This window comes from Raphanus sativus, chromosome 8 (assembly GCF_000801105.2).
Source record: "Raphanus sativus cultivar WK10039 chromosome 8, ASM80110v3, whole genome shotgun sequence".
Classification (NCBI taxonomy): Eukaryota; Viridiplantae; Streptophyta; class Magnoliopsida; order Brassicales; family Brassicaceae; genus Raphanus; species Raphanus sativus.
The window spans coordinates 14,842,683-14,869,235 of NC_079518.1; the positions used below are offsets into that span (position 1 = coordinate 14,842,683).

Genomic DNA, 26,553 nt, shown 5'->3' on the forward strand with positions numbered 1-26,553 from the left:
TTTATAGAGTTTTTACTTAGTTGATTAATCGGTTTAAATCCATCTTGGTCCAAATTCACAATCACATATCCAATTCATGTCCATGTTCCAAAACATGGTTGATAAATTAATTAACCTAAAGACCTAATGACTAGGTTGACATAATTACTTTTGTAGAAATATCTATTATTTATATATATAATTCATTTATTTCATACCAAATATATATACACTAACTTAAAACTTAAGCCTTGCACGGATTGAATGTTTGTGTATACAAATGTTTTTAAGTACTATTTTTTTTCTTTTACATACTATATTATAAAATAAAATAATAAATATATTAAATAATTAAGAAATGAGTAACTATTACGTATATAACTAAATATATTAAATAATTAAGAAATGAGTAATACCAATATATAAATCAAGACAGTCATTGTTATTTACTTACAATTGATCATTTGGTTGTACCCTTCTTTAGGATAACTGAAACATGTAAGTAGTAGACACAACACAAGAAAGCTTTTGTGTTCTCCATTGGTTTTAGTTACTTCTTCAAATACTTGACCTCGCTGATAATTGGCGTTTTGTTTTCTAGATTTTCCATCACTTCTTATCTAGAGTAGCAGTAGTTCTCTGTTCTCTGAAGAGGCTCAGCCTTAGACATACATGGTTTTAATCTTTGAAGTGATTACACCTGCGATCAATCTTAAATGGTACCTTGACATTTCTGGTTTGAAGCGATCTAGAGCTTATCTTATTCACACTGTTGCCATTTTCTTGACTTGGTTGCTGAGTATTTGTAAACCTTCTTTTGAATCTGAAAAATGCCTTAAAGATCAATTGGATTCACATTCTCTATTTCTGAACTTTGATGCTCTATTTGCAGACAACAAGATTTTTTCTGTTCATCTAAATACACTATGATCAGGTACCAATTTTGGCTTTATTCTTTCAAAACCAAACGGTCGGGCTTAACACTGCAATGATTAATTATAGAGGTAACAGACCTACGGATCTCTACTGGCAGGTGGTATTAATCCATACATTCGATTATCCTGTGGTTTTTGTCATACCGATTGCGTTGAGGGTAATGAAGTTGATATGGTTTGGTAAGATAGTGAAAGGATTGATGAAAACTCTTGGGAAATGACAGTAAAGAAAGACTATTTTTCTCAATGTAAATAAATATATTGAGCTAAAATCTTGAGATACAAAGACTTAACTCTATCTTAATACTCATGAACAACTCGAATTGCCTACCAAACCCTTAATATGTTCAACTACATTATTTATCAAGAAAAGAAAATATAGTATATATGGGTCTAAACATAGTGCTCTTCTTTTATCGTCTCAGTGAAAAACAAATCCTGGTTCTGAACTTATATATACATAAAGAAATGAAAACTTAGTTCTGATGCAACTCGAGTTGAGTGTTTTAAATTGAAAAGACAAAATCAAATAAATGAAACACATTATCATATTGGTCGGAGAAAAATGTCTCTTTTCACCTACAAACATAAACAGAAAACGGTATAAGATCTGACTATCTGGATATATTTACCCGTTTAAAAGGACCTATTTTTATTCTTGAACTGTTTAAAATTTAACCAATGAAATTAATATCTATTAACAATGTAAATAAACTACGTATAAATATAAATCATTACATATTAACTATGTCGAAGAAGACAGAAGTAACAATAGTATCAAGTTACATAATACAAAAGCATTGAATTGTAAATAATATAGTTCATCACTTTGTCTTATAAACCAATTGTACATATTATAAAAATGACAAAAAATATCCGCAAACCCAGGCAATTATCACTTTGTCTCATAAACCAAATGTACATATTATAAAAATGTAAACAAATCTGTAAATCCGCGTGGTTGCGCGGATCAAACTATAGTCTCCTTATTAATTCGAAAATTCGATTCTACGTCTCTTGAGAATTATGTGATCTTTACTATGTTTTCATATAGTTTTCTTCTTATTTCTTATACGGTTCATGTTCTATTTGTTGTTGTTGTTCAATTATTTTTTGGGAACATAATTTAACTGTATAAGTCAATTTGCTTGTCTTATATTTGTTATATATTTATAGTTCTATTCTAAAATGTTTGTCGCACAAATTAAACAAATATCTACTAAATGGGAAAGTAGAGCATGATTATCCAAGTTTCTTAAGAGGGGTTTTAAAGTTAATGAAACATTTAATTAAATCAAAACTAAATAAAATGCATGTTACCGATCCTTAATATAGGATTTTGGGGACTAAGGTGAACTTACTTTAAGGGCCTGACTGGTGTAACCGCAGCGGTTGCGGTTGCGGGAGTTTGCGGATGCGGATGGTTGCGGTTTTAAGCGTTTTCTAGAGATTAATTTGTACGATTGGTACAGCTGTTAGAAATTGTTGCGTTTGCAGGACTCTTATGACTGGTAAACTACCAAACGCAACATCTGTTAAATAATAATTTAACAATATTTACATTTTATGTAATTATAAAAAATATTAAAAATCATAATAATATGATAAATATGAAATTTATATTTATAAAATCATATTATTCAATTTTAAAAATTTATAGAAAATATTTTAGTTTTGAATTTTTATAATATAAATTGAAATATAATATGAATACATTTTACAATTTCTATTATTACAATTGAAATTTTTTATTGGATATTTTTAGTATTATTTTTATTTATTCTGTTTTTAAAGAAAAAAAATTTACCCTCCCGCAACCGCCCGCAACCGCAAACGCTAGTTGGAACCAGCTTTTGATTTTAAGAGGTTCGGAGCGGTTTGAAGCGATTTGTAGCGTTTTCTGTGATTGTTTCGAAACGCCAACAACCGCTATGAACCGCAAAAACTGCGTTTGCGGGTGGTAGCGGGAAAACCAGTCAGCCCCTGAATTAACTATTCATGTATCATTAAGCGTTTCGTGAAACTCAAGGCCACAATATTATTAATTGGCTTTAGGCCACTAAATAGTCGGGGTGACAGCACTATGGCAAGATCAAAGACTAGACATTTCCATAATTTTGTTGATATACTATGTAAAATGTAGAAAAGCATTACCTCACTGCTAGATATCCCACGCAATGAATCGGTAAGTCCATCTCCTGCACCACAACTGTTTCGCAGATGATCAATAACGATTTAAAAAATATATATGGATTGGTTTTTGCTTTCTTTTATCTGTCGGAGAGAGAGAGTCTCTGGTTTCATGTGATAAATCATCGTGCAGCGAAAATATGCGGTGACTGTGATCGGTGAGCCGGTGAGGCTTGTGATGAGTGTGGCCTTTTGGATCACATGATAATTGTTTTTCTTTTTGTTTACTAAGGCACTGTTACTTCAGATTGAAGAGTACGTATAGTATTCCCATAGACTTTTTCAATAACTTTATGGCGTCAATTCTAACTCAAGTCAAATGTAAAACGGCACTGAACATCATCTCCACTAGAAGAAAACGTACAGTGGGGAACTTTAGTACAAGGAATCTTGATGCCTGTCGCACTACTTTTGCGCAAACATCTGACTTGACCCACGCTGCATTGTATCACCGTTGACTGATCAATTTTTTGTACATTAGTGTGTGTTTTTCATATCACCTTCCGGTCGACTGAATTTTCATGTCATGCATTCAGATTAGGAGCCCACGAAATCTTACTCAACTCTTTTGGTACCTTGTTCTATAATTTCTTTTGCCAAGTCATTCAAATTTCTAACAAATATAAAAATTCTACCCCATTGGTATTTAGCAGATTAACTTTAAAATGATGGTAATCAACCGATCACAGTTAATATTAAAAAATCCAATGTTTTCTTAATTTAAATAATCGATCGAAGAGCCAACAACGGTAAAAAGCCACGGGTTTCATGTCACCTACACCTCTTACAATATACTAATCAAGAAACTAAGATAAGAAAATGCATACATTACGCTTCTTTGTAAAGGCTATATAAACCCTATATTGGTACAAGGTATACATACAACACAACACACATCTACAAATTAACCATGAAGCATCTTGGGCTCATATTAGCTTTTCTATTAGCCGTGGCAACTTGCAAAGCTGATGAAGAAATAACTTGCCAAGAGAACCTGCCATTCAAATGTAGTCAAACTGGTCGTCTCAACAGTAGCAGCTTCGAGAAAGACTTTATCTTCGGTGTTGCATCTTCTGCTTACCAGGCATGTAACAAATAAAACATTAATATTGTGTTGCCAATACTTGCCATACGTCACATTTTACGTACAAAGAAAATCATTTAAAAGACTACAATCCAAAATTGCGTGTTTATTTTTCATTTCAGATTGAAGGTTGCCTAGGTCGTGGACTTAACATTTGGGATGGCTTCACTCACCGATACCCAAGTTTGTTGTTTGCATATATGTATATATAATGTCGGTTACATGTCCTATACACTTATAGTAATGTATTTGCTTACTATCAGATAAATCAGGACCCGACCATGGAAATGGAGACACTACTTGTGACTCATTTTCATACTGGCAGGTAAATTCCTCAATATATATGTGTGCTAACTAAAGGCTTGAAGACCTTTTAGACAGGCGTTCCTCGACTCTCGAAAGGAGCTCACTGTTATTTCAGTTACAAAAAAAACTGATGTTATTCACTAAATTATCTATCAACTACGTGTGATTTGACATGCAATTGTATATATAAACTGCAGAAAGATATAGATGTGTTGGACGAACTCAACGCAACTGGCTACAGATTCTCCATTGCGTGGTCAAGAATCATTCCAAGTATGTAACATTGTTTGTCCATGTATATATATGTGATTGGAAAGAATAAATAGACGATACATATGAGCAGGAGGAAAGAGGAGCAGGGGAGTAAACAAAGAAGGTATTAACTACTACCACGGACTCATAGATGGCCTCATCGACAAGGGTATAACACCTTTCGTTACGCTCTTTCACTGGGACCTTCCTCAAGTACTACAAGATGAATATGAAGGTTTTTTGGACCGCCGTATCATGTACGTTATATTATGCCATGCATGCTGCTTATTAAGGAAAGACGAAATATAAAATGTTTTGGTATTGGGTTAATGAAATGATTCTGTCATATTCGCAGAGACGATTTCAAAGAATATGCGGATCTATGTTTCCGGGAATTTGGGCATAAAGTAAAGAACTGGATCACGATCAACCAGCTTTACACAGTGCCTACGAGAGGCTATGCATTAGGATCAGATGCACCCGGTCGATGTTCTCCAGCGGTTGATCCTACATGTTACGCCGGTAATTCTTCATCTGAACCCTATATCGTTGCACATAACCAGCTTCTCGCTCATGCCACGGTGGTCGATCTTTACAGGAAAAATTATTCGGTGAGTTCTCCATTTTATGACGTCTGTAATCTAACATATCTGGCTTGTAAAAAAGTAATCTAACATATCCGATTCTGATTTAGTCACATCATCGTGTTTATATATATCTGCGTAACCACAGCAACAAGGAGGTAAGATTGGACCTGTGATGATAACTAGATGGTTTCTTCCATATAATGACACTGATCCAGGCAGCATAGCTGCAACCGAGAGGATGAAAGAATTCTTCTTCGGATGGTATATGTTTATAAAATTAAATGATATTCTTAACACTAATATATGTTGTATATATGAACTGACAGAATATATGTATGCACACCAGGTTCATGGGGCCACTAACAAATGGAACATACCCTCAAATCATGATAGACACTGTGGGTGTACTGCTTCCATCGTTCTCTCCAGAAGAATCCAACCTCGTAAAGGGTTCATATGATTTTCTTGGTCTCAACTATTATGTGACTCAGTATGCCCAACCAAGCCCTAATCATGTTCATTGGGCTAATCACACTGCCTTGATGGACGCAGGCGCAACGCTCACATGTACTACTCAATATATTTCAGCTTAGTTAAAAACTTAATTTATATCTATACATCTATTTTTTAATTACAATATTTGGTGATCATCAATTATTTCGTATATGTGTTTACAGATATTAATGCAAGTAATCATGTCATTGGTCCACTGGTATATATGCATGATCCACCCCTATTCTTCTTTTATTTGTTAACTAAAAATCTCATTTTCTTATTAGTATTTGCAGTTATTCTTGGGTTCACTCCTAAACGTAGGTTCATCAAATAATATGATTTTGTTATTTCATATTCAATATCTTTAAAAAAAATATTGTCAAGTTATATTATATTTTTAAAATAAAAAGTAAAAATAAATAAAAAATAATAGTATTTACAAAAAAAAACCTTTGTTCTTTAAATATTTTTTACGTTATTAGCAAAACACTAAACCAACCCTAATTCCTTGGATAAATCTTAAACCCTAAATCAAAAGCACTAAACGCTAAACCTTAAAAACACTAAATCCTTAATCTTAACTCTTAAATCCTTGGATACAAATAAATAAAAATTAGCAATGTTGCTAACAAAAACGAGAAATTTTTAAATACTTTTAACGCCGTTAGCAAAACATATTAAACCCAGCAGAACACATTAAACCCTAAATACTAAACACTAAACTCTAAACCCTAAATACCTAAAGGTTTATGGGTTAGGATTAAGGGTTTGGTGTTTTTAAGATTTAATGTTTAGTGTTTTTGATTTAGAGTTTAAGATTTATCTAAAGGTTTAAGGTTTACTCAAAGATTTAGGGTTTACTCAAGGGTTTACGGTTTAAGGTTTACTGTTTTGCTGACGGCATTAAAATATTAGAAATTTTTTTTTTTCTTTTTTGAAAATACTGCTATTATTTTTTAACTTTTTATTTTTAAAATATAATATAACTTAACAATATTTTTTTTTAAAGATATTGAATATGAAACGATAAAATCATATTGGTTGGCATGTTCAACCAAAGAGGTGAACCCAAGAACAATTCTAATATTTGCATCCCATTCTCAGTTCGAGGAAGGCAGTGACGAAACCCAAAATTCCTATTACTACCCTAAAGGCATTTATTATGTAATGGACTACTTCAAAACCAAGTACTATAATCCCTTAATCTATGTCACTGAGAATGGTGAGTTCTATTACCCATCTCTAAATTCATCTTCAAATATGAAATGTAATGTGAGATTGATTCAAGAAATTGACAAAAATGGAATTGTTCATATTATGGCGGTATAATTAGGAATCAGTACCCCCGGTAGTGAAACACGTAATCAGTCTATGTTCGATTACAAGCGGATTGAATATCTCTGCAGCCATCTCTGTTTCCTCAGTAAAGTCATCAAGTGAGTTGATGCTTCTTTCCTTCCTGTGTATGTACGTATGACCTTTAATGATTCATTGTTCCTGCTTTTAGGGAGAAGCATGTCAACGTGAAAGGATACTTTGCGTGGTCTCTCGGGGATAATTATGAATTCGACAAAGGATTTACCGTCAGATTCGGACTCAGTTACATTGATTGGAATAATGTCACTGACAGAGACCTCAAACTTTCTGGAAAATGGTATCAGAAGTTCATAAGCCCTGCCATAAAGAACCCTCCGAAGAAAGATTTTCTCCGCTCCAGCCTCACCTTCGAGAAGAATAAGAAGTTCGCAGATGCATAAAATACCCAACCCACTTTAGTTACATCATCAAGATCATCTTCATAACTCCTCTTTCTATAGATATATCAGGAGCTTCCACCTACCACTGTATAAATTCTCAATAAAGCTCTTTGCAGACTATGATGAAAGTTATCAATAAAGAAGATGATCATTATCAATATATACTTTATTTTCTACATTATGTCGAGGGATGGAGAAAAAAAACAACCAAACTTAATTTAATGCTTAAACTAAAACTAAGAGGGGGTTATTGAAATCAGAATTTGGAAGGAGTTTAGTGATTTTAAAAATTGACAGATTTTTGAAAGTTAAGTAGAGTTAACAAATTTCCATCACAAACTTTGTATTGATCTCTGTAGATTTTATTAATCAATATGGATTTGCATAATATATTTTTCAAAATATTTCTCCTTATAAGGCAATGTACAATGATCTCTCTAGAACTTTTCCAAAAATAAATTTTCAATGTGAACCATATATATAAACATCAATTGACATAATGATACACATATCTCCTTTTCCATCTCGTGTGCAGCCTCCACACAGGTATCTATTTCTTCTGACCATTAGTTTTTAGGTCTTTGTATATTCATCAGCCACCATTGTTGACCATATACATAGATTTGTGTATTATTATTGTGTTAGTTTTCTTATGATAATAATCAGTTTTGTTTTAGTTTTAGTTTTCTTATGATCCATAAATTTTATGGTACTTGTGTTAGTTTTCTTATGATACATAAATTTTATGGTACTTGTGTTACTTTTCTTATGATAATAATCAGTTTTTTTTTTCTTTGACTTTTGCGATTTTTTAAAACATTATTCTAGTTGTCGTATGAGTTTGATTTCTTCACCATTTTCGAATAAAACGGTTGTTTTGTCAAATATGAAACTATAAAAAAATATAATGAATTACAGATCATGTGAGTTATGTTTGGTGTGTTTGTCTATCAAATATGTAACTATAAAAAAAGATAATAATCTTATAACTATAAATCACATGAGATAGTGTGAGTTGGTTTACGTAGACAAATATGATGCATATGTGTATGTTTTTTTTATTACACAGATTTCATAAATCTTATGAGTATAGATGATATTTTCAAAGTCTAGTCTTATGAGTAAAAATAAAAGGAATCCACCTTCCAATAAGAATAGAATTTAATAGATCAGTAGAATCTATAATAACTAAACTTTATGAATAACAAAGGATTTGAATGGAATTTAAAAGTCTTCAAACCAATAACAATGGATTTTAATAAGACTTTTAAAATCTATAAACCAATAATAATGGATTCCCAAAATTTTATAACTCCTTTAGAATTCTTAAACCAATAACCCCCTCTAAATTGAAATTTGTCTTACGCACCAATCAGTTTTATTAACTAAACGATATTTAATGGTCGGTGAGGGAATAATTAACTAAAGAAATTTCGTCACAGAAATAATCCCAAACGTGCAAATTGCTCCTGGTCACGAATTTTACAATTTTAATTCAACTAGAGGGTTAACCGCAATTTATATATTTTAAATGTTAAATATAAATTTAAATAACAAATATTTTAAAATTAATTAACTTTTTATTATGTTATATTATATCATTTATTTGTTTTGATATAATATTTGACAAATGAGAATGAAATATTCTTTTTTGAAATATCATTAAGTTGTATTCAATATATAAAGCTTTTTTTATTAATCATTTAGTAAGATGTATATTTATTTATTAGACACAATTCAAGTTTTTATTAGTCTTTTAGTAATCATGTCTAACTTTTTATTAAAATTTCAAACATTCTATATTTAATATTTTAAAATTTTATATTATTTAAAATTTTATATCCCAAGACTGTGCAGCCATGGGATAGTCTACCGTTGGCTCATCAGTGTGTGAACCAGAAGGAAGAATTCTCCTCCAATATAAAAAAAGCTGAATCCTCAAGTTTCCAGCTTGTTGCCTTTCACAGAAAAACCATAGTAATTTTAGTAGTTTTACACAAATAAAGAGAACAAAACAAACTACCAAAGGAGCGTTATGAATCACAAGCAACAATATTCGTCTCTTTCTGGAACCAACCAATTAGTCAAAAGAAAATAAGGTCATATGAAAAGCAATAAACACAAAGAAAATAAGAATCTCCATCACATAAACCCCTCGATCACAATGCCAGATCGTATCACCACAGAGATGAAACTCAATATACTCTCAATCACATAGTTCTTATTGCATAAAAGCTAAATCAACCTAACTTTGCCACAAAAAAAGGAACAACTTTGGTCCAATCTGTGGTTTCAACTCGACATCCCAAAGTGTCAGTCTGTCGATATTATCTAAGCTCTATCCGAAACTCAATCAAGATATAGAAGAACTACAACGTAAACTAACCATAAAGTTTTAATTTCTAGTTCCAAGTTGTCTTGGTGTTTATAAGATTTGCTAATTTGCTACCAAGGTTTCTTAAACCCAATTGTAAACAACAATAGTGGTTTCGAAAATCAATAAAGGCAAATTAGAAAAGAAGCTCAATAATATGCATCAAATAAAACGTAGATAAGCGGACGTTTCAGAGCTTCTACCATGAGTGAGTCCACAGTTGGACTCAAAACCTTCATGTAAGTGGAACAAATGGTTAGGTATGATCAAATGAGCTATTCTAGCTTCTTTTTTCCAATCTCTATGGCAATAAACACGCCTCACAAAGTTGTCAACATAAACATTTGTGTATGTGTCTGCCTTAAGCAGCTTAAGTTCTAGGTTCGATACCTGCGTTGTCTTTCCCGATTCTTCATTCGACCGATAGTAACTTCATCTTTGTCTCTGAAATCATCATCTTTCTCATCAACGCTCATCATAAAAGCAATATCTTGTATCCCTCCACTCTCTCCTTCAATTCCCATTACTCAAACCACTGATAGGAAAAAAAACCCTACAAGTTATAAAAGGAATAGATTTGGAAGAATCTAAGTAACGGTATAGAACCCTAGAAGTTAAGCTGCTTAAGGCAGACACATACACAAATGTAAGGGTTTTATAGGGTGCATATGTGGTCAAGATAGAAGAAGAACAGAGCTGTGCGAGAAACAAATGGTTACACGCAGATCAGCTACTCCATAGATCTCTTTGGGCTTCGTAAGAAGGAAATTGAAGAGAATCAATCATACTTGTTCGTCAAGCTCCCTCTCCGATTGAAGATAGAAGATAAACTGAGAGTGTCTGTGAAGATCCATCCTGCTATCGACCCTCTTTAGTTTATAGGGGTTGAATTAATTTTTCGGTTTCATTGTATCCGAAGGGAGACGGAGAGTTTGAGATTGTAAATGGTTTTAATGAAAAAAATCCTTTATTATAAAATTTAAGAATTGACAGACATTAAAAGAGTTGAAGGTAAAAAGTCATAAAGACTCGTCTTTTCACAAGCTTAGGAAAAACAGCAGGGATGGTCAGATTGAAGGGACGAAGAAGAAGAAGAAGAAGAAAACCTAATCAAACCAATAAAAACGGCACACTTTCCTCGACTAAAATATAAAACGTTAGAGCTTTGGTCGATTGCCAAATAAAACATCAGACCTTTTGTTCAAAATGGGTTATATAACTAAACATTAACCAAATGGTCTTATACCTGGCTTGGGCTTTTTGTGTATAGCTCGGAAATGTGTGTGACGTGGCCTAATTCAATGCTATGATAGGTTGATTTAATTTTCCTACGTGGATACTCTTAGAGAGCTTTATATTCTCCTTTTAGTAGTGTTATAGATTATACAGAAAAAAGAGGAAATGAATAAAAAATAATTCTGGGATCAGTTAAAAGAATTTATATACGTAGTAAACAAACGTTAACACAGGTTGTATGTAAGACCATCATTGGTCTGCCCTTAAGGCAGCCCTTAAAGGAGAAAAAGAGAGGACCAAGAAGAAGAAAGAGGGAAAACCCCTATATAAGGGATATCCAGGATATCCTTATGTTGCCTTTATGTTTTTATGACAAAAAAAAAAAAAGATTAGGGACTTTTCACTTGCCCACCAATAATGATGCTCTAATACATGAAGTCTTTGCATTACTGTTGCTGTACGACGTGTAGAGATGTCAAATGGGCGGGATAGAAATGGGCGGCTCGTGTCCAAATTGATATGGTCTAAAATGGGCAGGTCCATTTTGGTCCGTAACTAAATTTTTGTCCACATGGACAAACCCAATTATATCATGGACAATATTGGACTTAACCATTTGGACAATGGGCAGCTCAAAAATCTAAAATGTCTAGGTTTAGCAAATTGGGAAAAACTCAATATTTTTTTCGACATTTTCCTGAAGCCTAAAGGTTTGATTTATAACTGTTTATGTGTGATTTTTGTTATGGAAAACATAATTTCTGCCAAAACTGAAAAACATAATTTTCCGCCAAAGCCGGAAAAAAATATAGTTGTCTGCCAAAACCGGAAAAGCGTAATTTCAGCCAAAACCGAAAAATACAAATTTCCGCTAAAATCGAAAAATCAAAATTCCCGCCAAAACCGAAAAATTAAATTTTCCGCCATAACCGAAAAATACAATTTCCCGCCAAAACCGGAAAAATCAATTTCTACCAAAACTGAAAAACCCAATTTCCCACCAAAACTGAATAATTCAATTTCCCGCCAAAACCGGAAAACGCAATTTCCTGCCAAAACCAGAAAAAAAAAACGTAATTTTTTGCTAAAACTGAAAACACAATTTTCCGCAAAAACCAGAAAACACTATTTTCCGTAAAACCGAAACATAATTTCTCGCAAAAACCGGAAAAACACAATTTCTTGCCAAAATAGAAAACGCAATTTATCTTTTGTGAACTTGTGTGTTTTTATAAAGTCTAGAACATGAAATTTAGAACTTGTATGAATTTTACTTTTTAAAACTGAAAAATTGTATTGTTTACATTAAGTGGTCGTATAGGCCCATGGACTGCCCAACAAATGTAATAAATCATGGTCTTATTTGGTTTTGGTCTCATTTGGACATGGTTCTATTTGGGCTTCGACCAAATATGTCCAGCAAAAAAATAAAGCCCGTTCGGACACGCCCAAATCCGCCCGGCCCGCCCAATTGACATCTATAGACGTGGGAATAAAGAGGAATGTGGAATATAGAATTTATGAAACGTTGATATGGTATTGGGGTGTCAAAATGAGAAATCTCGCTCATCTCGGATCTTTTATAAGTTAGTTCAGCTCAGTTTATTTATTATACGAGTTTTAATATGCAAATTCGAACTCAGATCATCTAGATCATGAGATAAATGAGTTAACTCGCGATCAAATATAAAAATAAAAAATTTAAATTTAATTAAACATAAAATATAGAATATTTTTTTTATAATATAATTAAAATTTAAAATTTCGAAGCATTAATATTAAATACTAAATAAAAACAAGGCCTAATAATATATTAAATAAAAGCTAAAAATCAGTGATCTAAAAATAATTTCACATAAGAGTCTTGTGATGATTTATCTTCAAACTCTTCATCTATTCAAATCGTAAAATATATATTCTGCATGAGAATCGTAGGAACATATTTTTAATTCTAAAGATATATGATGTGAGGATTGATATCAATATTCTTGTACATTTTATATATATTTATTATTTTTTCGTTTTACATTTTAATTTTAGAAGATAAATATGACTAATATAAAAAAATACTTTTTCTTAAATAATAAAAATAGAAATCATCTATATATATAATATAAAAACAACCAAACTCATGAATCAGATCATGTTCATTAAAAATCGTTTATATAATTCGTGATCTAATTTAATCTCGATTATTTAACTCATTTATTAAATGAGCTTAAAAAATAAAGATCATACTCATGAAAAATCGAGTTGAATTGAGCGAACTCATGAGTTATAACTCATTTTGACACCTCTATTAGAGACTCATTGAGAATATTCAAATATTTGAGAAGGAAAAAAACTATATGGCAGATCTTTCTTTATTTTCATTTAGGATGAATGTTCGAAGTTTGACGTCGTAATCTATAAATACAAAGTTAAGTTTATGAGTCAATTTAGGTTAACAAAAATATTGAGAGAAAAGGAAGAAGACGAGTGTCAGTCTCATTTGGAGGGCACAATTCTACTCGCTCTCCCATGAAACAATTTGGGTTGAAGACTGTGATTGTAGATCGGTGAGAAATTTAGGAAGCGGAAATTAGGGCTTCTGGTCTTTGAATCTAGGAATGTGTCATTCTGATAAATACAATGCCCTTTATCTAAAAATAAAATGAGAAACTATAGGATAAGACACTTTTCTAAACTTACTCTACATCATTAGACACTTTCTAATATACTTTCTGTTTTTTATGTGTTTAATGTTCAAAATAGCTCTCCAACTCAAAACACCACATTGCTGCATAACTAAATTACTAGATTTTGAGATGCACTTTGAAAACTTGAGATTTGCAGTCTTTGTCACAAGACTTTCTTGCTAGCCGTGGGTACTAAAATGTGATGAAGACGTGTTCTTGCAAAGCCGTGGGTACCAAAATGTGATAAAACGTATTCACAGTCTGTCTAAAGACCTTTTTTGGCATGCCTTTGTCTTAATGCATCCTTTTTCAATTACCAGCGTTTGTCTTGATACTTTTTCATAAGCCGTGGGTACAGATGTGATGAAAAATTATTCAGTACCTTTCTTCAAGCCGTGGGTACTAAATTGATGATTCACAGTCTTTGTCTCAAAACTTTCTTGCAAGCCGTGGGTACTAAACTTTATCACACTTTGCATCCTCAAACACCCTCTATTCATAGAGCTGTGGGTAAGCAATGGATGTGGTTTAGATCTAGAGTCTTTGTCTAAAGACTTCTCTGTCAAACCGTACATACCAATACTGTCTAAAACCCTTTAACAAAACCGTGGGTAGCAAGATTTTCCAATTACTTTCCATGACTTGTGATCGTTATTTCCATCCAACAAGTTCAAAAGCAATTCATAGCCTTTGTCTAAAGACATTTTGTAAGCAGATGGTCCTTTATCCACCCTTCAATTTCATAGCTAGACATAGCTATTTTCTGTCTAAAAGACTCTTTTTTTTTTAAGCCGATGGTTGTTTTAGTAAAGCCGTGGGTACTAAAGTATGTTTTACTTTACATCCCAAACGTATCTTATAAATGCACTACCAACCAACAGTTTCCTCTGGGTCTAACCTTCACGCAACAAGGACTCGGGACAATGAATCCTTCCAACAATCTCATGGCTTCTGTCTAAATGTAAGCCTTTTGGTCCTTTATCCATCCATCCATTCATCAATTTCATAGCCTTAGACAAAGTCATTTTCTGTCTAAAAGACTCTTTTTTTTTCTTAAGACGATGGTTATTTTTGTAAAGCCGTGGGTACTAAAGTATGTTTTAGTTTCCATCATCAACCAAACATCTACCTCTGGGACAAAGCTTCACGCAACATGGACTCGGGACAATGTCCCCAAATAAGAATCTGGCAGAACACTATTAGATTAGTGTCTGCCCATGATCTTTTTGGAGTTTGATAAAACTTAAAACTAAAAGTAAGTAAGAATCAGCGGTAGAAGAACTTATCTGTTTTATGTCGCTACTTCTTTAGCCGTTCAAGTCAAAGATTAACACTTTTATCTTCAATCTGTCAATGATGGTTTCTCCACACCCCCACGTACTGTAAACATAGAGAGAGAGAGAGAGAGAGAGAGAGAGAGAGAGAGAGAGAGAGAGAGAGAGAGAGAGAGAGAGAGAGAGAGAGAGAGAGAGAGGAGAGGAGAGAGAGAGAGAGAGAGAGAGAGAGAGAGAGAGAGAGAGAGAGAGAGAGAGAGAGAGAGAGAGAGAGAGAGAGAGAGAGAGAGAGAGAGAGAGAGAGAGAGAGAGAGAGATTATCACTTACACAGTGAAAACAACTAAAAGAAACAATCTTTGAACTCAGAAATGTGTGTATATAATCAATTTGAAGTCAATATAGATAGATAGATAGTATCCATAACAGAAAATCAAGTAGCCCAAATCTAAAGCACGATCAAGTTCTAAGTTATAATACTGTAAATCAAAATATCATGGCAACTACTAAAACACAAACATTCATCTCAAAGAAAACTGTCGTCCAAACAAAAAAAACACAATTTGCGTAGACAGAGACAAGACGTACCTCAAAGATGATTCCATTCCGATTCAAGCGATTTCCAAGATCACTAAAACAATAATTAACTAGGCTTAGTAAGACCCACTATTTCAAACTTTTTTACGCGTATATGTTATTTTAAATATTATTAATTTTCATGAGATTCTTATTTTTCATCGTCTATGTTTTAAGAATGCAGATAGAAGATATTTGGATTTGTTTAAGAGCATCATTAACGCTAACAACCTTTAAAGGGTGCTTAAATTTTTTTCTTTTTTTAATTTTCTTTTCTGATTTAAAAAAATAAAAAATAAAATAAAAATAACCAATTACTGGCCGCCATGTGTCAGTGGGGCCCGCAAATTAAACAAAATCCGACGCTTAAAGAAGCAACATATCTGTTGCTTAGATTTTACTGGGACCCATTCATTTATTTAATTATTTTTTAAGCAACACCCCCATAATCGTTTGCCGTTGATGATGCTCTAAGCATTGGTTATATACTGTGTACTGTTGATACGTGAATTCACCTATTGACCTCCATTAAGAGAAAGAAAAATACATGTTAATCAACATCTTGTATGGTATAATCTTTTTTTGTATGGTATAATCAAAATAGATTATTAAATATAAATTAAATAATATTTTCTAAAAATAATAATTAAGAGTTGGGTTGTCATTTTTCATTATTTATGAATTTTTTTATAAAAGTAATACAAATGATTGTAAGATACTAAATTGTTTATATACAAATGCACAAAACACATATTTTAATGTTATTAAATTTACAGGAATTCTAATTCTACTATAAATTTGATATAATTTTCTGAATTTACTTTTTTTAAAATAAGTATATCTATTAAATTATTTATAATGGTTTAAGAATAATTTATAAGAGTTTATAAACTCAAATGTTATAAATTTTTGTTTGAATTTAACTTATGGTATGTCAAGCAATGTTTCATTAAATTTTGATATTATATTCTAATGTGTTTTTATCTTTGTAAGAAGTTTTCAAAAATATTCTGTATATATATTTTTACAAGTTAGTAGCTTTGAAGTTTATGATATAAAAAGAAAATTAACTATTTAAATAGGAAAGTTAATTAATTATAAAAAAATATTTTGAAATAATTGTTCTACAAATTTCTTTTTTTGATTTGCATTTGAAGAAAGGGAAACTATTATTAAACAGTCTTTTATAGTTTTCTTATGTTTAAAATTATAAAAAGGACAATTACTATCAAATAATTTCTTTTGAATTTTAGAAAAGAAAAATTAGTATTAAATAAAATGTTTGATAAATCTTTTTTTGTTTAAAATTTTAAAAATAAAAAGTAGATAAAAATAATATTAAATAATTTTAATATTTTTTTGATTTTTTTTAATATTATCTTATTATATATTTTATTAATCATGAGTTATTTTAACTTGTGTCAAAATTTTAAGAGGAACATTAATATCAAATTATCTTTTACAATATCTTTTCTTTAGGATTTTAGAAAAGAAAACTTTATATTAAATAAATTATTTTACAAATATTTTTTCTTTAGGATATCTTTTTTTAAAAAAGGAGTTTTCTAGTAAAATTACTATTAAATCATTTAAATTTTAGTTTTTTTGTTAAAAAATATTGATATTTGTTTTTTTAATTTTTTTTTCTCTTATTTTCTTAGTATATATGTTTTTAATCATGAGATATTCTAACGCATATCAAAATATTAAAAGGATAATTACTATCAAATAATATTTTGGAATTATATTTTGTTTAAGATTTTAAAAATGGAAAATAACTATTAAATAATATTTATAATTAATTTTTAACCAAAATCATTTGTTATAACTGTCATGTGTCACAATCATATTAATTATCAATTTTGAATACCAAGCGTAATATAATCTTTTATAATTATATTTTTCATTCAGATTTTGATCGAAAAAGAAAATCAGTATTAAATAAATTATTTTTCAAAATATTTTTTTTTTTTGGATTTTGGAAAAGGAAAATTTCTAAGCAAAATTACCATTGAATAAATTTTATTAGTAAATAATTTCTAAAATTTATTTTTATCATCTAATTATATATATTTTTAAACATTATATCTATTTAAACAAATGTAAAAATACTAGAAAAATTACTATAAAATAATATTTAGCAATGATATTTTATCTAGAATTTTAAAATTGAAAAATACTATTAATAATATTAATAATTACTTTCTAACAAAATTCTATTTTTGTTATTATTTTATTATATATATTTTTAGTTATGAGATATATTAACAGTCACAATCTTAATTGTATAATTACTTTCTAATTACTTTATATACAATGTGTCGTTATTATGTTAACTAGTAATTTTGAATAACCAATTTTTATATAATAAGATAAGTGCAATTTAAGCAGAGTAGCAAATTAGCAATTGAAGATTTGTTTTTTCTTGAATCTTTCCAACAAAACATTCTCTATGGAATATCACAGGGTCATAATTTATGACCCAATAAGCCTCCAGCAATCTCATAAAGGCATAATCCCAATTCCTCCTAAGACCATCATTATTGGGAAGTCCTTAAGGCAGTCTTTAAAGGTGAAGGGGAGAGGACTGAGGAGAAAAAGTAGGGAAAAACCCTTAAATAAGGGCTGCCCTTAAGGCTGCCTTTAAGTTTTCATGAAAAAAAAAAAAAAAAAAAAAATTAAAGCTAAGGGCTTTTGTATAGTGCCCTCCAATAATGATGCTCTAACCTTTTTTTGTTCTATAACGTACAAATCCCACCAAAACAATGCGTCAACGAGGCGAAAATGAGAAGAGAAGCTGCATTTTTCTTGTTTTGCTTTGGTCCTTCTGATGTTGGAGCATTAGAAAGAAAAATCAATCTGAATGAGTAAAAGCAGCTACTTCTTTCTCTTGCTTCTTCTTCGAGTGTCTCTGTGCAGTGGCTGTCACAATCTTGAAGAAGTTGAGGTGCATTAGCCACACTTTTCTGCATAGCACACAAACACAAACAGAGCAAATGAATACGAGCTAAAGGATGAACTAATAATTGAATACTAGGCTTAAATTACTACAGATGGAAAAATGGGACACATCAACAACTCAGTGTAATGTGTGGTTTAAAAACGAGGTATGTCTAATGTTAGTAGTTTTGTTGAGAAAAAAAAACTTTTGTTCGAACCAGACGTGCGTAGCAACCGGCATATTACTTGGCTGTACAAAGAGGTAGAATATATAAAGTCTCGATTTTTAACACAGACAGGAAGAATCTAACCTAAACCTCGACGGTTCTCCAGTCAAGAAGATTTCCAACATAGGCCTAAGAACTGTTCTGTTAGCTTATCAGAAAAAAAAAACTATTGGTTAATGAAAGAAACAGTGTTTATACGTATGAAAAGCACCAGAAAAATAACAGATACAAAGAATACTGCTTTGCAGATGCAATAACCTCCACTGTTCAATAAGATTTTAATAATATATATGCATGCGTTGGTCTTTGTTTTCTTTTATCGGTTGGTGAGAGGTGTCTCTGGTTTCATGTGATAAAGCATAGAGCAGCGCAAATCAAAAGGATATGCGGTGATTGTGAGCGGTGAGGCTCGTGATGAGAGTAGCCTTCTGGATCACATGATTTTTTTTTTTTTGCTATCTATGTTACTCATCGATCAATACATTCAATGGCGTAACTAGGTGGGGAGTGGATGGGGCAGCTACCCCCAAAGATTTTTTTCTTTTGTGTAATTTTGCTTAGAATTTTTATAATGCTCTGAATGAAAATTTGAATTTATAAATATATTACTAATGTTATGTCGTTTTGCCCCGAGTAAAAATTCATCCTAGATCTGCCACTGAATACATTACTAACCATCCAAATTAAACAAGCATAACCAGTAATGGAAGCAATGAAAGGGTAAGAGAGTCAGTTGACCCTTATCAATTTTAAAATTTTGGTTCATATAAGCCTATAACTTTTAGTATATATTGAATAGTTGTACATTTTCAAGGGTTTGACCTCTTTGTTTTTGTGAAATCTCTAATGATTTTATACATATGATTTGACTCCACGGAATTTTGTTTCTACCTCTGCTATTGTGTCTATCTAACTACATGTATATGTTACGCATAGCAATATCCCTGTGAACTACAACCGTCTAGCTAACTACTGATTTGAATCGAAACATTAGTTTCTGATTTTTCTAATTACTGATTATAGTCGGGTAGATTGGATTTAAATTGATCAAACATGAGAGTTAAAAGGTGTTAATGTTTTCAACGTTCATATGCTACTTTATGGATTAATAAAATTAAGTTTGTGATAACATCATTGAGTTGAGAGATATTGCCATGCATAACATAAACTTTGTATAGTATACATTAGTTTATTTTCCATAGATATCCTGATCAGTACTTTATGTAACTAGCAACCATTTTTTTTTCCTTAACCAAGTCACTGTTATACTATTACTATAGACTTTTTCATTAGCTTTTTTGGCTTCGATTCTAACTCCAAGTCAAACGTAAGAGGGCACTGAACTTCATCTTGTACGTACAAGGAATAGTTTTTCTTTCTTTGTGGAATCTTGATGCATGTCGTTCTACATTTGCGCAAATCGCTGACTGGTAAACTCCTTGTTCAATTAGTGTGTTCTATGCCTATCATCTCCCGGTGGATTCGATTTTCATGCCATGAATTTTGAAGTTAAGACTAGGACTTAAAAACACTCTTTGAAAAGGAAAAAAGGTATTTTAGAAGCCAATGAAATCTTAGTCAAATATTTTGATACATTTTTTTTCTTTATTTTTTTGCCAAGGTATCAAATATATGTAGACTATATCTACTCTTTGTAAAACCTAGACTTTCATTTTATATGAGATACCATGTAGCCAAAAGAATAGTACAGTAGAGGTTTTTCATATGTAGTTTCTAGATGGATATCTTAATAGAAAAAGGGAAAGTTACAATTGAAATTTTCAAAGAAGACACTATGAAACCCATTGAAAAACGGTGGTGACACACATCTTTCTTTCACTAATGATAAAAAAAATATGTGATCAAAATATTTAACCATTACCTTTATTGTTAAGAAAAAATAATCGTCTACATCTCATTTGAGACTCTCTTAATAGCAGAGTAATTAGTTAAAGTACAATTAATATTAATAACAATTTCGAGATTAGTAATTTTTTATTTCCGTGTGAACATTTTTACTAAACTGTTATTTCATTTATTATCATCATATAAAAATACTAGAAGCATGTGGTCTATATATATTATCTTGGAGTTCTATACTAAATAATATTTAGGGTGTAATTGTTTATGATAAACCAAATGAATTTTTAAAGTACAATCAAATAACATGATAAATTTCATTCCATCTTTTTGTCGACAGTTTCTCTAATTAGCTAAGAGCTAGATAGGAACTTGTCATTGTATTATATAAAATCTCTCGCCATGTTTATTACCAGATTAACTTTTAAAATGATTGTAATCAACCAATCACAATTGAGATAAAGAATACAACGTTTTTTCTCAATGAGATTTCAATTGAAGAGCAAGGCACTGTAAAAAGCCACGGGTTTCATGTCACCTAAACCTCTCCCAAAATGTTAATCAATACACTAATTAGATAATAAAATGCATACGTCACACTTCTTTGCAAAGGCTATATAAACCCTAGACTGGCACAAGGTTACATACAACACAACACAAACATCTACGAATTAACCATGAAGCATGTTGGGCTAATATTAGCTTTTCTATTAGCTGTGGCGACTTGCAAAGCTGATGAAGAAATTTCTTGCGAAGAGAACCTGCCATTCACATGTGGTCACACTGATCGTCTCAACAGTAGCAACTTCGAGAAAGACTTCATCTTTGGTGTTGCATCTTCTGCTTACCAGGCATGTAACAAATAAAGCATTGTGTTGCCATACGTCACATTTGACGTATAAAGAAAATCATTCACAACACTAAATTCTAACGTTGCATGGTTGTTTCTCTTCATTTCAGATCGAAGGTAGCACAGGTCGTGGACTTAACGTTTGGGATGGCTTCACTCACCGATATCCAAGTTTGTCTTTGCATGGTTACATATTTATATAACGTCGGGTATATGTATGTATGTACACTAACAGTAATGATTTGTTTAACATCAGATAAAGGAGGACCAGATCACGGAAATGGAGACACAACTTGTGATTCATATTCGTACTGGAAGGTAATTAAATTCCTCGTATATGAATAATTAATATATATGTGTGCAAACTAATATTACTCGCTGAATTATCTATCAACTACGTGTTGATTGACATGCGACAATATATATAAACCAGAATGATATAAAGGTGATGAATGAACTCAAAGCTACTGGCTACAGATTCTCCATTGCATGGTCAAGAATCATTCCAGGTATGTACACGTTATTAACCATGTATATATATCGTAATATTTGATTGTGATTGTTTGGTAAGAATAAATATACAATACATATGAGCAGGAGGAAAAAGGAGTAGAGGAGTAAACCAAGAAGGTATTAACTACTACCACGGACTCATAAATGGCCTCGTTGACAAGGGTATAACACCTTTCGTTACGCTCTTTCACTGGGACCTTCCTCAAGCACTACAAGATGATTATGAAGGTTTCTTGGACTCCCAGATCATGTATGTTATATTTATGTCATGATGCTTATTAAGAAATATGATAACATATAAAGTTTTGTTCTTGTATTAATGAAATGATTCTAAAATATTGGCAGAGACGATTTCAAAGATTATGCGGATCTATGTTTCCAAGAATTTGGTCATAAAGTAAATAACTGGATCACGATCAACCAGCTCTACACAGTGCCTACGAGAGGCTATGCATTGGGAACAGATGCACCCGGTAGATGTTCTCCAATGGTTGATCCTACCTGTTACGCCGGTAATTCTTCAACTGAACCCTATATCGTTGCACATAACCAGCTTCTCGCTCATGCCACGGTGGTCGATCTTTACAGGAAAAATTATTCAGTGAGTCCTCCATTTGCGACTTTTGTAATCTAAACATATCTGACTTATCAATTATCAAAAAGTAATCTAACATATCTGATTCTTATTTTAATCACCTCATCGTGTATATATATCTGCGTGATCACAGCATCAAGGAGGTAAGATTGGACCTGTAATGATAACCAGATGGTTTCTTCCATACAATGACACTGATCCAGACAGCATAGCTGCAACCGAGAGGATGAAAGAATTCTTCTTGGGATGGTATATGTTTATACTATATTCTTAGCATTAACATCTGTTATATATATAAACTGATGAATAAAAATGTATGTACACCAGGTACATGGGGCCGCTAACAAATGGTACATACCCTCAAAGTATGATAGACACTGTGGGTGAGCGGCTTCCATCGTTCACTCCAGAAGAATCCAACCTCGTAAAGGGTTCATATGATTTTCTTGGTCTCAACTATTACGTCACTCAGTATGCCCAGCCAAGTCCTAATCATGTTGATTGGGATAATCACACTGCCCTGATGGACGCAGGAGCAATGCTCACTTGTACCACGCTATCTATTTCCTAGTTACAACCTTTATATATAGTATATATATCTACATATCGCCCTTTTTCATTACAATAATTTGTGACCATCAGTTATTTCATTTTGTGTTTATAGATCGAAATGCAAGTAATCATGTCATTGGTCCACTGGTATATATGCATGATCCATTCTTATTATATTGTTCATCTGTCAAATATAAAGTCCATTCTTCGGATTCACATTAATTTGCTTCCCCTTCTCAGTTCGCGGTAGACAAACATGACGAGACCAAAAACAGCTATTACTACCCAAAAGGCATTTATTACGTAATGGACTACTTCAAAACCAAGTACTATAACCCTTTAATCTATGTCACGGAAAATGGTGAGTTCTACTGCCCATCTCTAAACTAGTCTTTAAATGATAAACGTAATTTAAAAAATGGTTCAAGAAACTTACAAAAAGTATCGCGGAACCGTTTATGTTGTGACGGTTTAATTAGGAATCAGTACCCCCGGTGATGAAACCCTTGTGGTGGCTATGTCCGATTCCACGCGGATTGACTACATCTGTAGTCATTTGTGTTTTCTCAGTAAAGTTATCAAGTGAGTTGATGCTACTCTGGTTCCGTCGTTCTTTATATATATATATATATATGCATGTATGTAATGTATGACCTCTAAAGATTCATTGTTCTTGCTTTTTAAGGGAAACAGGTGTCAACGTGAAAGGATACTTTGCGTGGTCTCTTGGGGATAATTATGAATTCTGCCAAGGATTTACCGTCAGATTCGGACTCAGTTATGTTGACTGGAAAAATGTCACTGATAGAAACCTCAAAGATTCTGGCAAATGGTATAAGAAGTTCATTGCGACCAAGAACCCTGGGAAGCAAGATTTTCTCTTCTCCAGCCTCACCTTTGAGAAGAAGAAGAAGAAGTTGGCAGATGCATGAAAGATCCAAGCCACTTTATTTACCTCATCAAGATCATCTTCATGTTTCCTCTTTCTACTTGCTCCATAGATAAGGAGCTTTTACTACGTACTGTACTAAATAAAAAAGATCCAATAAAAGAAGATGATCAGTTTTAATAAATACTTGGTATATTACTTACTACTATAAAGTGTCCATAAAAAATAACTGAATCGCATCTAGAACGTTTATGCAATAGATATATTTACTAAAAGTATGCTTTCATTTTTGATATATATCGATCCTATAAATTGATTTTTTTTTAAATGGAACTCTATTATTAGTCAGAAAAGAAATCATCCTCGCTGCTTGTAAATCTTTTATTTTTATTTTTTTTGCTTTTTCTAAAACTTTTCTTAAATTCTTTTATCAATTAAACCCTTAGAAAGGATATAACTTGTTACCCAAACAAACAGAGAAAAATGAGGTTTAACAATACCAAAATTCATCATAATGGCAACAAATATCAACATTCGCCTTTACCACCTTAACTTTTTTAATCTTTTTAGAAAGATTGATAGAACATCATAGAAACATCATCTTTATACTCACAATTATATTCATGTCCTTGTGAGATAAACATGATCAGTGAAAGTAAAAGTTGTTGATGAACGCAAAAGACCTAAAAACAAAAGAAAAACGAAAGTAGTCATGGATTGGGGCATAATAGCTCCGATTTAAATAAGTAGAGTAGCAAATTAGTAACTAGAGCTTTTTTTTTTTCTTCCATTCTCTGAATTATTCAAACAAATCATTCTCAATGGAATCACAGGGTCAAAATAAGCCTCCTGCAATCTCATAATCCCAATTCCTCCTAACCATTTTATGTTCTATAAAGTACAAATCCCACCAGAACAATGTGTCAACGATGCGAAAATGAGAAGAAGAAAAACTGCCATTTTCTTGATCAGTTTTGGTCCTTCTTCAGTTTTGATGTTGGAGAGCATATAAGGAAGAAAGATCAATCTAAATGAGTCAAAGCAGCTACTTCTTTCTCTTGCTTCTTCTTCAAGTGTCTCTGTGCAGTCGCTGTCACAATCTTGACGAAGAAGTTGAGAAGCATCAGCCACACTATCCCATTCCAGATTGATGCAAATGAAAAATCCCATCTTTTCACCTAAACCCAACAAAAAAAAAAAAAAAACAGAAAAGCATATTCAATGCAAATGATATGAATTTGCTGGTTTGTCGGTTTGTTTACCTTGATATGAGATGGAACAGGAGGTGGTGCATCAATATACTTTTCTTTCATGGCATGGAGTTTGGCTGTGAGTCCAGGCAACACAGCAGCCAAACCGGGGACATGGCTAAGTATCCAGATCAGCTCGTTCTCCATCCAATCGAGCAGTTGGTTGTTACAGACACAGATGATAAATATCGTCTTTAAACCAAACAAAAGAAAGTTAAAACCCATTTAGGACAGAGGTCCAGAGAGGTAAAAAAATATCAAAAATATGAGGTTCCACACCTGTATGTGAGTTTTGATGATCGCTTTTCCGATCAAAGTAGCCAGAAAAAACTCCCAAAACGGTATTCCAAATTGTCCACACATTATCCCAGCTAGGTCAAACAGAGGATTTGGGACCTGCAGAACCACTGTGTAAGTATAGATCACTGTACGTAGTTCCCAATCAGGACATGACATAGATATACTAACCGAAGCAAGAACAAAGACGGTGAAGAAATTCAAATGCTGCGAATGCGTTAACAGCCAACGCTTAATCCGGTTCAGGAACTTAGCCATAAATCCACTATCCTCAGATGGTGAAGCATCTAACTCTTCCACCGTGCCCCCAGAGATACTAGCTGATTGATACTAAACCATCAGAACCCATGCACACACGCATTGGCCAAGTAAATAGAAGCAACAAAACGAACCTGCCCTTGAGATGAAATATGGAGGAAGCTCTCCAAGAGCCGTCCCAATACCCCATAAGATGGCCTCTAGTTGGACTTGCGGCAGTATGCTTGTAAGGGGAACACGAGATCCAGCAGCTGAGATCATTAACGGAGGACCAAACTCTGAGCAAGATTTGTCTAGCCACGAGGGAACCCGTTTCAACTGAATGGTATCGTAAGGTGCAGATTTGAGATCGACCCGCCCACATTGAGTTGCTTTTAGAGTGAACAAAGCAATGTGTGGACCCAAATAGAGAACAAAAGTGTGTAGACCAGATCCTGAATAGAAACAAAACAACAAATGTTAAATGCAAAAAAAAAAAAAATCACTAAAAAGAGTTTTATGTGTGACTAACCAAGACCAATAGAAGATGCAACTCCAAGTGCTATCCACCATAAGCTGTACCGAACATACTCTAATAGCTCATCAACATGCTGTAACAAGA

At 32.3% G+C, this 26,553-nt stretch overlaps 4 protein-coding genes and 1 long non-coding RNA gene across 10 annotated transcripts in view; 2 read left to right on the forward strand and 3 right to left on the reverse strand.

The window, feature by feature from the left end:
• Positions 1–3,162, reverse strand: part of LOC108822226 (uncharacterized) — a 44,525-nt gene extending 41,363 nt beyond the window's left edge. The window contains exons 1-5 of one of the 3 annotated variants that reach the window (XM_056992773.1): positions 3,069–3,085; positions 2,722–2,897; positions 2,276–2,446; positions 703–802; positions 434–625 (exon numbers count right to left, since the gene is read on the reverse strand). The gene's annotated coding sequence lies outside the window, so the exon portion shown is untranslated. Of the gene's footprint in view, positions 1–433; positions 626–702; positions 803–2,275; positions 2,447–2,721; positions 2,898–3,068 lie in introns of all 3 variants that reach the window. The other 2 variants (XM_056992774.1, XM_056992772.1) reach the window with 2 other exon arrangements.
• An 834-nt stretch (positions 3,163–3,996) lies between these two features.
• On the forward strand, positions 3,997–7,763 carry LOC108835192 (myrosinase MA1-like). The gene is made up of 12 exons (XM_056993140.1): positions 3,997–4,188; positions 4,311–4,371; positions 4,452–4,513; positions 4,692–4,767; positions 4,838–5,003; positions 5,102–5,357; positions 5,479–5,594; positions 5,680–5,900; positions 6,011–6,045; positions 6,933–7,050; positions 7,162–7,264; positions 7,336–7,763. Exons 1-12 carry the CDS (start codon positions 4,015–4,017, stop codon positions 7,583–7,585), a joined length of 1,638 nt encoding a protein of 545 aa, XP_056849120.1. The 5' UTR covers positions 3,997–4,014; the 3' UTR covers positions 7,586–7,763.
• Positions 7,532–12,847, reverse strand: LOC130499173 (uncharacterized). 3 transcript variants are annotated; one of them, XR_008938025.1, is made up of 3 exons: positions 10,600–12,836; positions 10,350–10,494; positions 7,532–7,670 (listed from the first exon to the last, which is right to left on the reverse strand). It is a non-coding gene; the product is annotated as an uncharacterized LOC130499173 (long non-coding RNA). The 3 variants fall into 3 exon arrangements; XR_008938024.1 differs by lacking the exon at positions 7,532–7,670 and adding an exon at positions 7,757–9,543 and having other exon boundaries at positions 10,600–12,833; XR_008938026.1 differs by lacking the exon at positions 7,532–7,670 and adding an exon at positions 9,550–10,192 and having other exon boundaries at positions 10,600–12,847.
• Positions 12,848–21,382: 8,535 nt separating this feature from the next.
• Positions 21,383–24,331, forward strand: LOC108818927 (myrosinase MA1). 2 transcript variants are annotated; one of them, XM_018591882.2, is made up of 12 exons: positions 21,383–21,599; positions 21,709–21,769; positions 21,855–21,916; positions 22,032–22,107; positions 22,196–22,361; positions 22,457–22,712; positions 22,840–22,955; positions 23,034–23,254; positions 23,371–23,405; positions 23,499–23,619; positions 23,738–23,840; positions 23,944–24,331. In XM_018591882.2, the coding sequence occupies exons 1-12, from the start codon at positions 21,426–21,428 to the stop codon at positions 24,188–24,190; spliced, it is 1,638 nt and encodes a 545-aa protein (XP_018447384.1). In that variant the 5' UTR covers positions 21,383–21,425; the 3' UTR covers positions 24,191–24,331. The 2 variants fall into 2 exon arrangements, with proteins under 2 accessions (XP_018447384.1, XP_018447385.1); XM_018591883.2 differs by having other exon boundaries at positions 21,855–21,890; positions 22,030–22,107.
• Positions 24,332–24,906: 575 nt separating this feature from the next.
• Positions 24,907–26,553, reverse strand: part of LOC108822887 (vacuole membrane protein KMS1) — a 2,420-nt gene continuing 773 nt past the window's right edge. Inside the window, exons 3-8 of the mRNA XM_018596083.2 lie at positions 26,464–26,542; positions 26,087–26,386; positions 25,866–26,014; positions 25,677–25,793; positions 25,410–25,589; positions 24,907–25,325 (exon numbers count right to left, since the gene is read on the reverse strand). Coding sequence (XP_018451585.2) covers positions 25,170–25,325; positions 25,410–25,589; positions 25,677–25,793; positions 25,866–26,014; positions 26,087–26,386; positions 26,464–26,542 — 981 coding nt within the window. The 3' untranslated portion in view covers positions 24,907–25,169. The remainder of the gene's footprint in view (positions 25,326–25,409; positions 25,590–25,676; positions 25,794–25,865; positions 26,015–26,086; positions 26,387–26,463; positions 26,543–26,553) is intronic.

What these genes read in the sequence shown, in the direction of transcription:
- LOC108835192 (XM_056993140.1), top strand. Translation starts at nt 4,015, where the DNA reads ATGAAGCATCTTGGGCTCATATTAGCTTTTCTATTAGCCGTGGCAACT. An exon ending in GTGGTCAAGAATCATTCCAA is followed by an intron (nt 4,768 to 4,837) that starts GTATGTAACATT and finishes ACATATGAGCAG; the next exon opens with GAGGAAAGAGGAGCAGGGGA. An exon ending in TTCCTCAGTAAAGTCATCAA is followed by an intron (nt 7,265 to 7,335) that starts GTGAGTTGATGC and finishes TCCTGCTTTTAG; the next exon opens with GGAGAAGCATGTCAACGTGA.
- LOC108818927 (XM_018591882.2), top strand. Translation starts at nt 21,426, where the DNA reads ATGAAGCATGTTGGGCTAATATTAGCTTTTCTATTAGCTGTGGCGACT. An exon ending in ATTCATATTCGTACTGGAAG is followed by an intron (nt 21,917 to 22,031) that starts GTAATTAAATTC and finishes TATATAAACCAG; the next exon opens with AATGATATAAAGGTGATGAA. An exon ending in TTTACAGGAAAAATTATTCA is followed by an intron (nt 22,713 to 22,839) that starts GTGAGTCCTCCA and finishes GCGTGATCACAG; the next exon opens with CATCAAGGAGGTAAGATTGG.